The 12,169-nt window shown below is 40.1% G+C and overlaps 2 protein-coding genes across 2 annotated transcripts in view; one reads left to right on the top strand and one right to left on the bottom strand.

Annotated features, from left to right (window-relative positions):
• Positions 1 to 9,213, top strand: part of phlpp2 (PH domain and leucine rich repeat protein phosphatase 2) — a 46,089-nt gene extending 36,876 nt beyond the window's left edge. Inside the window, exons 13-19 of the mRNA XM_057337803.1 lie at positions 805 to 1,005; positions 1,092 to 1,254; positions 2,409 to 2,539; positions 2,702 to 2,815; positions 3,479 to 3,673; positions 3,951 to 4,182; positions 4,278 to 9,213. Of these exons, the coding sequence (XP_057193786.1) occupies positions 805 to 1,005; positions 1,092 to 1,254; positions 2,409 to 2,539; positions 2,702 to 2,815; positions 3,479 to 3,673; positions 3,951 to 4,182; positions 4,278 to 5,522 (2,281 nt within the window). The 3' untranslated portion in view covers positions 5,523 to 9,213. The remainder of the gene's footprint in view (positions 1 to 804; positions 1,006 to 1,091; positions 1,255 to 2,408; positions 2,540 to 2,701; positions 2,816 to 3,478; positions 3,674 to 3,950; positions 4,183 to 4,277) is intronic.
• A 127-nt stretch (positions 9,214 to 9,340) lies between these two features.
• On the bottom strand, positions 9,341 to 11,339 carry marveld3 (MARVEL domain containing 3). Its single transcript, XM_057337816.1, has 4 exons — positions 11,226 to 11,339; positions 10,650 to 10,885; positions 10,481 to 10,569; positions 9,341 to 10,390 (listed from the first exon to the last, which is right to left on the bottom strand). The coding sequence occupies exons 2-4, from the start codon at positions 10,880 to 10,882 to the stop codon at positions 9,783 to 9,785; spliced, it is 930 nt and encodes a 309-aa protein (XP_057193799.1). The 5' UTR covers positions 10,883 to 10,885; positions 11,226 to 11,339; the 3' UTR covers positions 9,341 to 9,782.
• Positions 11,340 to 12,169: the final 830 nt, after the last annotated feature.

Below are 12,169 nucleotides of genomic sequence, written 5' to 3'. Positions count from 1 at the left end.
CTCACTCTGTGTCTCTCTCACTCTCTCTCTCACTCTCTCTCTCACTCTTTTTACAAGAATCAAGGAACTCTCTGGAAACTCTTTAGTGATCGTTAGTGCTGAGACATAAACAACGTCTATGATGATACAAATGTAAAATTGTTGGTGGGTTGGTGGGTTAATGTACTGCACATTGTAGGATGAGGACTCAGTGAGACGCTGAGATATGAGACGAAACAGCCCGGAGCGCTTTCATTTCCTGTGGCTTCATTTACTCGTCAGCCATTAAGCATCTCTAATGCTAAACGATGCACAGCCGCTTTGAAACATCTTTCAAAGATGTTCTTTCAAGATGTTTGTTTGCTCATTGAAAATAAATAACTGTATTGAAAATGATCAATTACTGTATTAAAGATCTGCTGTATTTATAGAGGATTACTTAACATATATACAGTAGTTGCACTGACATTGGTGTGTTTATATAAACTTTATTATTGCTGTTGCCAATTCTGAGAGCTTGGGATTCGAGCAAATGCGTTTAGTATTGAACTTTGGAATGTAGTTTATCCTGCACCGGTTTTGCAACAGACATGAATGATGCCTCGCATCATTCGGCTTGCTGGGTCGAGGTTGCTTTTACTGAGCAATTAGATTTACAATTTTACATGATTAAAATGGTCGGAGCAACCAAATAGCAATGCACCAAAACGTGTTCAGAACACCTTAGCAACCACATAGCAATGCCCTGGCAACCAGCCACAACATCCAAGCATCATGGCTTAATTGAATTGCCTTCAAATAAACTTATCTTTTCTTCTCTAATAGTTTAAAGTATCTGAATGTGTCTGCCAATGCACTGGAGACAATCCCACCAAGCAGCCAATCAGAAGAGAGCCTGAGCACCCTGCAGGAGCTCTATCTCACAGGAAACAACCTGAATGAAAACTGTGCCGCTCTACTGGTGGGCCACCAGAACCTGCGGGTCCTGCATATGGCTTATAACCAGCTGTTGTCCTTCCCTGCCAGGTACCTACAGTGCCTTTGTAAAAATGTGAACCAATAAACCCTTAGATTTGGGATTAGAAGTCGAAATTTTCTGTTCTGTTGTGTAGTAAACTCAGTAAACTGGAGGTGCTGGAGGAATTGAATCTGAGTGGGAATAAGTTGAAAGCGATTCCCTCCACTGTGTCCAGCTGCAAGAGACTACACACCCTCATCGCCCACTCCAACCATATCAGTGTGTTCCCTGAGGTCCTTAACCTGCCTGAGATCAAGGTTAGTGTGTCACAGGATGACCACATGTGAGCATAAACATTGCAAGGTTCTTTAGGGTCAAGCACCCTAGTTTCCAGGGTGCAAAAACAATCGAAAAGCAATAAAGATGCATGGGCATGTATGCACATACTGTGGCTATAACCTCAACCGACTAAAAAAATAAATACATTTTGTTTATACCGTATACGCTGCCAATCAAACGTTTTTCCCTCGTTTTAGAATAATACAGTAGGACACTCTTCAGATGTACGCAGTAATATGTAACTGTATTATTTTATGGCTTATGGAAAGTATAGATGAATTTGCAATGTAAAATATATAAAATAGTGTTATCAAGCAGCTTTTTAATGTCTCAACATAAGATTCTTTTTGAAGAGTTTGCATCTATTCTGGGCTCTTATTGGCTGTATTGTGCTTTTCATTATTCAGTCCAGGTCATGCATGTCAAAAGCGTTTAAGTAATCTAATGAAAGAAATGAATACAAAAAATGTAAAACATTTAAGCATACGTCTTTAGATGAAAAGATTGTTAAGTTTATGGGACTCGTTTCAGTCAAGTGACCCTTATATATATGAATTACAAAATATTTATATTTTTATATTTGATACTTTTATGCTTGAATATTTAAATCATTATTAGTATTCACACTTTGTTTGTCACTGGGTTTTGCAAATATTTAAGCAATAAAAAGTATTAAAAAGTGCTTGACGACACAGTATTTCATCATTTCAAAAACTACAGTGTTTTTCCCCCTTTTTTGAAAAACGAATTTGGCCATCCTAAGTTTCAGAAGGACAGCAATGATACTTACTAGGTTATAAGTGATATTAAGAATACATGTCTACAAAATGGACTTATTTCTAAATCACTAGAAATAAGTAAATCGATGTGACGTTGACGCGTTTCCTCGTGTCTAATGCGCAACGCACAATGCTCATTATTCAGTCAATATGTTTTTAATCAAATTGTTATGCTATAATTTATAATGAAGAAAAATGTGTTGCAGTAAAGAAATGCAGTTACAACAAGCATCTAAATGATGTAAGATCTCAGGACACCGCTGTAAATTTTCATCTTTTTTTTAAACTGTAAGTGTATTTTGTCTAAAAGTATTGGATGTTTATGCACAATGTTGGTTTTTCTGTGTGTGTAGCTAGTAGACGTGAGCTGTAATGAGCAGACGGAAATCCTGTTGCCGGACTCTCTGCCTTCCACACTACAGGAGCTGGACCTCACGGGCAACAGCAGTCTAATACTTGAGCACAGAACACTTAACCTCTTCAGGTGAGACATGACAAACGGCGCTCCTCACCACAGACCTGTCTCCTCTCATTATCCAACTGATAAATATTAATAAGCCGTTTGTGTACAGACAGACCCAGGTGGTTAACTGCTTTTTGTGTCTGTTTTCTCTCTCTGTCCACCTGTCTGTCTTCTCTATTCCAGTCACATAAGTACTTTGAAGCTGGACCAGAAACCAGCTGTGACGGCGGGAGACGTGCAGGGCACGTCCACCCTGTGGGATCATGGCTACGCTGAGATGTGCGGTCAAAGGAACAAGTGAGTAATGTCTGCAGACGTGACGGATTCAGAAAGAATTAGTGTGTTTGTAAATGTGGATTGCCTGGTTAGTATGCTTAAAGAGATTTTAACTTTTGTCATTGTGAACCTGTATATGACTCTATCTTCTGTGGAACACTAAAGAAGATATTTTAAGAAATGTCTCCGTGGTTTTGTGTCCACGCAGTGGACGTCAATGGGGGCCAGTGTTGCTTGGTTACCAACGTTCTTCAACATATCTTCTTTTGTGTTCTTCAGAAGATAGAAAGTCATACAGGTTTGAAATGACAATTTTCATATAGTTGCTGCAGTTAGCTAGAGGTAAGAATCAACAAGGATCTTGTTTTTAAATGCCGAATGCTTCCCATAGGCTTAAACACGTTTCTGCATGTTTAATGTGACCTTCGTGTGCCCGGCACCCCCTGTGAAGGACATTACCTCCACGGTTTCAAAGCAGCTGGGTTCAAATGTCCCATCCTTTCTTATTACCCTTCCTTCACTGCGGGGGTCACTTTTTGTGTGTTTGTCAGAGAGAGTTTGTGTTTGTGCCTATATTGGCGTATCCATTACCATTTAAATGAGCTTGTAATGTGATCTAGAAAACAAACGTTTTACTGGAAATCATCTATTGTGATCGGGTATTTGCTTTTATGTGCTTCTTAGGTTATGTGTGTCTGTGCTGGCCGTGGATCGCTTTGGGGATAGTACAGAGGCAGCTTATGGGATTTTCGATGGTGACCGTAATGAGGAAGTTTCCAGGCTACTGCAGTGCACCATGGGAGATGTGTTAGCAGAAGAGATACGGCACTCCAGCGTGGACAGTGTATACATGTGCAACACTTTTCTTACGTCTCATAGGTGTGTTTTAGATATAAACCAGATTAAGTGTTTATTTATGGGAAAAGATCAAACACTATATGCTTTAAAGGTGCTGTGTGTGATATTTAGGAGGATCTATTGACAGAAATGCAATATAATATACATAACTATGTCTTCATAAAAAGGACATGTTTAAGTGTTGCAAAATAATCTTTATGCAAAATTATTTATAATATCTCTAGTGTTATGAACAACTAATTCCACATGTGCCCGGATAGCTACACGAGTAAAAAGTTTATTTTTCTTATTTCTGCAGAAAACTTGGCATGGCAGGTCAAAAACTAGGTGCATCTGCTTTGCTCTGCTACATCCATCATGAGTCATCTGAACCCGGGGGCTACTTCAGCCTCACCGTGGCCAACGTGGGCACGTGCCAAGCTGTGCTTTGTAGAGATGGGCAACCTCTCGCCCTCTCCAAGGTTTTCAGCCTAGAACAGTGTTCTGAGGAGATGGAGCGTGTCAAACTGGCTAAAGCTATCATTACAGAGGTATCGATTATGTTGAATGTCTGATGCTTTGTCTGAATTCTGGTTTTGCTGGAAAACCCACCTGCTCATGAGCTTTGTTATGTTCTCATCTGTAGGACAACAAGGTGAGCGGCGTGACGTGCTGCTCACGGTTACTTGGCTGTTCCTACCTGTTTCCTTGGGTGCTTCCCAAACCCTGGGTGCACACGGAGCCTCTGTGTTCCCAAGACGAGTTCCTCATCCTAGGAAACAAAGCTCTCTTCCAGAAGGTTTCCTACCAGGAGGCGGTAAGCACCGTGTTGGCCGTCAGAGACCCACGTGCCGCTGCCAAAAAGCTCTGCACGCTGGCACAGAGCTACGGCTGCCGGGACAATGTCGGAGCCGTCGTGGTGGCATTGCACATCGGGGAAGACAGCTGTACGTGCGAGCCTCCCCTCTTGACTGTGGAAGCTCGAGGACCACCCGCTCCTACGCCTTTACCAATCACAGTATCCCCCGGAGACCCCGCCACCCTGTCGTCGAGCAGCGGCATTGCGTCCGAGTTCAACAGCGAAATGTCCGCCTCGGAAGTAGGCAGCGAGGCTGGGTCCACTGCATCAGATGAGCACCCGTCTTCAGGTCCGACTGCTCGCCCAGAACGCCGCTGCAGTTTGCACCCCGCCGCTACGTCATGTAACGCAGTTCCGGTGACGAGTTTGGGACCTGGGGCCCATCCGGCTCTCTTTCAGCGCCAACCATCCAGCGCCACTTTCTCCAGCAATCACTCCGACAACGGACTCGACAGCGACGACGAAGCTCCCTTGGAGGGCGTTATCTCTAACGGGAGCAAGCTAGAAGTCGAGGTTGACATTCACTGCTGTGCTTTTCAGCTGCGCTCCGGACCGTCGGAAAGACCCAAGGACCTTGATGGCCGCCATGACTTGCGGGGCTCTGACTTTCCCAAAAGCAAAGTGCGCCGCCAAAACAGCGTGGTGGTTTCCGCCACCAACGGATGTCTGCTGGCTGTGTGTGGGAGGGAGATTACAGACCTGAAGAAGTCTCCCTCCACCTCCAGCCTTTTTGGAAAAAAGCTATCCAATGGCTCCGTAGTGGCTCTGGAGGACAGCCACAATATCATTGAAGTAGCACTCGAGGCTCCCAAAAAGAAATCGGGGTATTTTGCCGCCCCAGCTCAACAAGACCCAGAAGATCAGTTGATCGTACCGCCCAGTCTGGAACAAGATGTAAGAGAACAGCTGAGAGGCCATAGTCCGGTAGTTCCCGGGCCACCTCCTCCTTCAACACCGCCGTCGGCAAGACACCCTAACTGGGACCACCCCAGCACCGTCCTGCAACAGGATGTCTATGACACAGCTCTGTAGCGGGACGGCACCTCCACGTCATAGTGCCACATCGAAAAGGCAAGCTCTTGCTCTTCCTGCCAAGGAGATATTGTAGTTCTTATTTAGCGTCGTCATCGCGTGTGGGTCCCTGCATGTGCATTCTTGGGCGGATCCGTGGTGGCGCAAGCCATGTCCGGGTCATAGAAAAGGAAGATAGGTCACACGTTTCAAGACTGATGAGATCGTGAAGATTGAGGTCTTGAAATACATGGGCTGTTCCTGACCAAAAACCTCCTCACGGAGTTAGAGGACCTTATACGTCACCATGCGTGAGCTCATTTACACATTTGCCCTTTATAGCGACGGTCACAGGCTTAGGTCGACTTCGGTCGGTTTCGGTCATCACATTTGCCTTCTGGCGGTAAGATGCTATCAGCTAAACTGAGACCAAAAGATGAGAAAAGTGCCTCTTGAAGATTAAAAGATGGGTTTTAGAGAGAGAGCAGTGTTCTCCGAAGGTCAAACAGATCACTGTTATGCAGGAAAGTTTTTGTTGTTGAAGAAGTCTAGAGCTTTCTCTCCTGATCTTCTCACTGACTGTGTCTCCCAGACAAAGCCATGGGTACATGAGACAACAGGAACCCAACGTTCAGACCCTGCGAGAGAAAAGATGGAGGTCAGAGAGAGAAACTCATAGTGAGAAGACCAAAAAGACCTCACAAAACCTGAACTTGAGCTGTCTCGGGTTGTTTCGAGTACTTGAAGTTTTGAGTGTGCCATGAATATGACAGAACTCCATTGCATCACGGCGTGAACATGTCATCGGGTCTCAATATAAGTTTTGCTGTAGGTGATTGAGGTTGGGATTATTTTCATCTCATGGTGAAAAAAAAGTGTATGAAGATGTACAGGGCATATGATGTTGTATTGTGCTGCGTGTGTGGAAGGGTGTGCTTTATTTTGCCATGCAAGTGGTACATTTAAGAAAAAAGTCTTGTTAACGTTTTTTATTTTAAGAAGAGGATCTAAAGAATGGAAGATAAAGAAGTATTGGGTCATTCGAGTTAGCCATTGCCACAATCAAATCATAAGGGAATGTGTGCAGGAAAGCACCGTGCTCATGAGGGGACACCTAGTGGTGGTTATTTGAAACAACAGTCATTTTTGTAATGGGTTTCCCTCTGTATAAAGCGGTCTAGCAGATTGTGAATAATGACGTTTCAATACTACATTTCACCTTTTTCATTTAAAACTATGGAATTAAAAACTGGACAGCTGTTTTTTGTTAGATTTAAAATGCTGCCACACGAAGTCCACTTTTCCATTTGCCAATGTATGATGTTCAGGCCATCAGCACTTATGTCATATCATAATTAATTGTATACACTCATTATGTGTGTATCATATTTTTACATGCATACAGAGGCCGGAAACAGTTCCATTGGACATTAAAACGTTTATGTACGCAAAACAAACAATGAATTAGCATTGGCATTAATAATGTTTTTAATTCTTATCGAATCACATTAGAAATTATAGGTAAAGATTTATTTTTGCATTCAACTGTTTTCTTCACTGTCATGTGCATGCTATTTGTGCCAAACGTGCAAACAGATTAGTGTTTGTGTAGGAGAAAAGTAGCACCGTGATAAAAATTTGAAGCCCTGCATTTACAGTAATATCTTTATCTTAGAAGACTCTTGAATTAATAGTTATTAATAGTATTAATAGTACCGATATTACGTCTTGTGCATTTTAAAATCTTCGGAAAGACACGTTTGTCTGTTATATTACAATTAGCTGCTGACCAGAAGCTGTAGTGCTTGTGCCAAAAGACATGTAAAAGTGTCATTTCAAAGGAGGTACATTTTATTTTATGTTAGATGAATCTGGTACGACATGTAGGTTGTTCTGCCTTTGCCTTAAAACTGGTCTGCATAATTCACTTTTGACTTTAAAATTGAGTTGCAATTCCATACTTTTTCTTCATTATTAAGTCTAAGTGAAGCCTTTCAAAAGCATTTTATTAAATTAAATTTTAGGTTTCTCATGAGAATTAAATTAATATGTTGGTACAATTATATTATACAGCCGTCATCAAGCCACCTTACTAACAATCCGAAGGCACCTTAGACCTGTTTATTCCTATGACATCATGTGCATCACTTGATGTTATAAAATATTCGCATCATTTAATATGATTAATCAGTATTATCAAATGAAAATAAATCATAGATCATAAATGAAAATAATGGGAAAACTATTGGCATAATTATGTGTGAGGACAACAAAACTATGTTGTTGAACAGTGTCATTGTGTGGTAGTATTCAGTCTGTCATCATGTTGATTTGTTTTATTGCCATATTTGGACCACCATTATGTTTTATTGCTTAATCAATTGACCAAAACATGGTTAAACTAAATGTTCTTGGAAATACACATTTTCTGTGTATTTCAGTATATTCAGGATATATTAATATATTGAAGATATTAATCCATTGAGTTTACATTCATCCGTCAAAAGCATCCTGCTATGATGGGACTTATTAATATGCTTAAGGGGGAATAAAAGTACAGTTACATGGACACACTCTCATTAGATTTTATTTTTGATGGAATATATCATTATTTATTATATTAAAGAGGATATACTATGGGTGAGGTCTGAAATTGTTAGATGGAGAAGTGGTTGCGCAACACTATAGAGAATCAGTTTAGCAGGTTATATTTTCCCTTTAAAATGACCCTGCTCGGAAAGTTAATACAATATATAATCGTACATATTTTCAGTGTTGTTAGTTAATGGTGATATGTGTAATTTTATTTTATTTTTTTATTTGTTGATTCCACAAAAAACTTTGCTGTGTTTGAGCTTAATAGCAATGTTGTCTCAACCCGTGAGTTTGGAAACTACACACTTCACTTCTGATTTCATCACACTCTCACCTTCTGAAGTTTCGAACCACTGTTCGTCTCACGGTATATACAATGTAACCAGAAATGTATCTTTTCCCATACCGTGTCAATCTTGATTTTTTTACTGTATGTGACACTGAAAGCATTTACCTACAAGTCTGAAAATGTGTGCAGTGTGTGAGAGAATGGTTGGTTTTGCATGACGTGTGTGTTGTAGAGATAATATTAGCTAGAATGCAGAAACACTTTGTTTAATCTGGTGTATTAATGGACATTTGCACATATTCACGGTTCGTTTTGAAAAGACATGGATTCAGATGATGTTCCTGTTGTTTGACATGTGACCAAAGCTTGATCTTGTCATTATTTGTCTTTTTTTTTCAAGAGATGCTTTAATATGTCCTCACGATGCCAAGAAGCTGAGGTTTATTTTTGTACTTCATTGTTTCATGCAAATTTATAGGTCCTCTAGGATTAAAGGTTCTATAGTAAACTGTCACCCATCTAAGTACTGTCTTTAACGATATGTATTTAATGTGAGAAGCATGCCCTCTATAAATGACTATATATACATATAAATACATATAATATATAAAGAATATATAATGTGATTATTTGTACAAAATGTACATTTTCGTTTATATGAAATTGTTTTAATATCTAAAGCACTGTATATTATATTTTTAAGTTTATATTTTAGCATACAGTAAACTGCTGTTTATTTTCATTGCGGTAAATTATTTACTTGTAGGAGATGGTTTGAATTGTTTCACTGATTTAGTTCAAGACTACATGCGAGCCCTTTTGCTGTTTGCCAGCTAGGACTGTACTTATTTGGATTTTTAGAGCGAGTGATAAATCATTCTTTCATTTGAGATGCTGCTACAGTATGCTTAGTTTTGAGCAGAAAGCTGTATTTTTAATTAACTTTTCAGCCAAGTAGCAATAAATTTTTTTACTGTGATATGTCTTACATTTTTGTCCATTTTCAAGAGGCTTGTGCGTCCTAAGTTTTTCCAATGTCAAGATACTGTATAATAAAGGGTATCAAAAACAACAACTGATCCACATTTAAGAATAAAAAACTTTGCTTGGTACATTAAATCTTAAACATATAATAATGGTATTTAATACAATTGTGTATTTTTATTTATTGATAAATGACTGTGAAGTATACATAAAGAAACAATTAATAGTACTTCATTCTGTATGCGAGACGTTTGTAAAAAAAAGCATTAAAAACATGTGCAAAAGACCGTTATGATAAAAATCATTGTTTATAAAATATACATCAGAAAATCAAATCTATTTCTGACATTGTAACACCAGTAACTAAAACATTAACATGTTTATAAAATCTGTCCTGAACATTTGAACTTCTCTCAGAGGTTTCCGTCTTCTGTCGGTCTCTGCTTCATCTTCCACACTCTTCTGAACGCTCTGATGGCCAGCACTGCACTTAAGGGATAAATAATAATTCCCAGCACACCGAACAAGCCCCCTGCTATGTCTGCCCCATGCAGATTGCACTCGAATCCCCTGTGACCTTTGCTGATGTACAGCTCTTCCCTTTCTTTACAGATGGGGTTGCTGTAGATCTCCTGCAGCTTTATGAAGTAGAAAGCCACGGCGGGAATAAAACCAAGACCTATGAGTGCATCAACCAGTGCTTCGGCAAGCAACAGAGGAGGGAAACGGTACGGCATGCGGAACACTCCCAGAGCCAGCATGGCACAGGCGTAAACCATTAATGCCCCGCCGCATGCCATGCTGAAGATGTAAGGCGGTAGCTTGAGCTGGTAAAAGAGTTTATCGAGCTCCTGTACCCTCTTGGCGTCGGCTCCAGTGAACGCATTGGCTCCTCCGTAGTAGTACTGGTACAGACCGCCTAAGCTGGCGATGTCCTTATATTGACCCGAATTGCTGTGAGAAACTCCAGAGCAGATGACGATCAACAAGTTTAGGAAGAATTCCATCACCTGACAAATGCCTACAGAAGATTAACATGGAGAGTATCAAATATAACTTTGATACAATACTAGACAAAGGTTTGGTTTGTTGGAACCTTCAATAGATTTACCTCTGCTTGTGGTGATGTATCTTAGGTTGTAAAGTGCCTCTCTATGTTGTGGTTCACTGTCATCATAGTATGATGTTGTTGTACTGGGCCTATAAAATATTTAAACACAGCAGGATATCAAAGAATGTCTTCTAATTCACTGTGTATTTTTGAAGGTGTCATGACTTACGCTGCCTGATTATAATGTCTGTTGTCTTTGTGTATACGGGGGTCCTCCCTGTGTGTGTAAGCATCTCCATGTTTATTTCTATGGCTCTGTGATTTACCCTCCCTATCATGTGGCGTTCTTTCCTCTTTGTATCTTGCATCCGGTCTGTGGTCCCGTCCCCTCTCTCCAGCTCTCCGTTCTTGACTCAAGTAGTCTCTGTTCCTTTCGTAATATTGCTGGTTTGACTCCGGCATTGCCTAAGAAATATGATAATTTACGTATTTTTTGACCCCTGGTCAATTGTGTAGACATTTTGAAAAAGAACGAGAAACTCTGATTTAAAGAGACCGTTCACAGGTCGTTACAGTTAGCCAAACCGATGTGATTGAGCTTTGACAAGTTAAAAACTGCTTGTGGTTTTGCGTATTTCATAACTGAGATGCAGTTAAGGTCAAATCAATAGTATGTGCATTTACTCAGGAGCTTTCTCTCGGTCACATTTCCTGAATCTCATCAATGTAAAAATTAAACAATGCAAAGGTATGTAAATCCTAACTGCAACTCACTAATAAAGCAATTCATTAGCCCATAGCTTACCTTTAACTCAGAATGTACGAAATTAGCCTCTGAATTGGTGATTTATCAGAGTTTCGGTCACTTGTTGTGAGTTGTACACCTGTAAAACCTACCTTTCTGACTCTGACCCCGCCCTACAAAAGCGTCATGAGAGGCGTGTTCGATTTCAAGCGGCGCTGCGCAGACTGATCGGTTGACGACGGCAGAGTACCACGGGGTCTCGCGGTACTTTGATGTCACGTATCGATCAGTCTGCGCATCGCCGCATAAAGGCGAACACGCCTAAAAGGTCTAAGAACAGGAGCCATCTCCAATTTAAATATAAATATTAATACATCTAAAACAATATATTTATAAAATATGACCAAGGTGTATTAAAGAGATAGTTCACCCTAAAATGAAAATTCGGTCATGCATTACTCAACCTCAAGTTGTTCCAAAACAGCATACATTTCTTTTTTTCTGTTAAACACAAAGAAAGATTTTTAGAAAAAAAGAGATTTCTTGGGCACCATTGACTACCATAGTAGAAAAAATAAAATGGTAGTTAGGGCCCCAAAACTGTTTGTTTTTTATGTCCCAGAAATCTCAGTTGCTAACATTCTTCCAAGATTCTACAACGCGCTAACATTCTTCAACGAGTGGAAAAATGACCAACAACCACATCGGATTAGGTGATGATGCCGGCCATATTAGCCTACAATTTTGTATTTTACACACAAGCAGGCAGAGAAATGAATATTGACAAAAGGCAGACCAAAAACAAAATTATATAAAGAAACATAATATTAAGACCTTAACATAAATTAAGTAAATATATCAGGAACTAGGGAGAGCGCTTAGTCGTGCAATATTTTCAGAAACAATGATATTGCAGTAGGCCAGGCCTACAGTATTTGCAAATCTCCTTTTAGAAAAGCACCAGAAATTAAATCTTCAAGAAAAAAGTTGAACAAAATAAGATT

This window comes from Triplophysa rosa, linkage group LG1, assembly GCF_024868665.1.
Source record: "Triplophysa rosa linkage group LG1, Trosa_1v2, whole genome shotgun sequence".
In the NCBI taxonomy this organism is placed as follows: Eukaryota; Metazoa; Chordata; class Actinopteri; order Cypriniformes; family Nemacheilidae; genus Triplophysa; species Triplophysa rosa.
The sequence above is the reverse complement of the archived record's forward strand: the minus strand, read 5'-3'. Positions and strand labels throughout refer to the sequence as shown.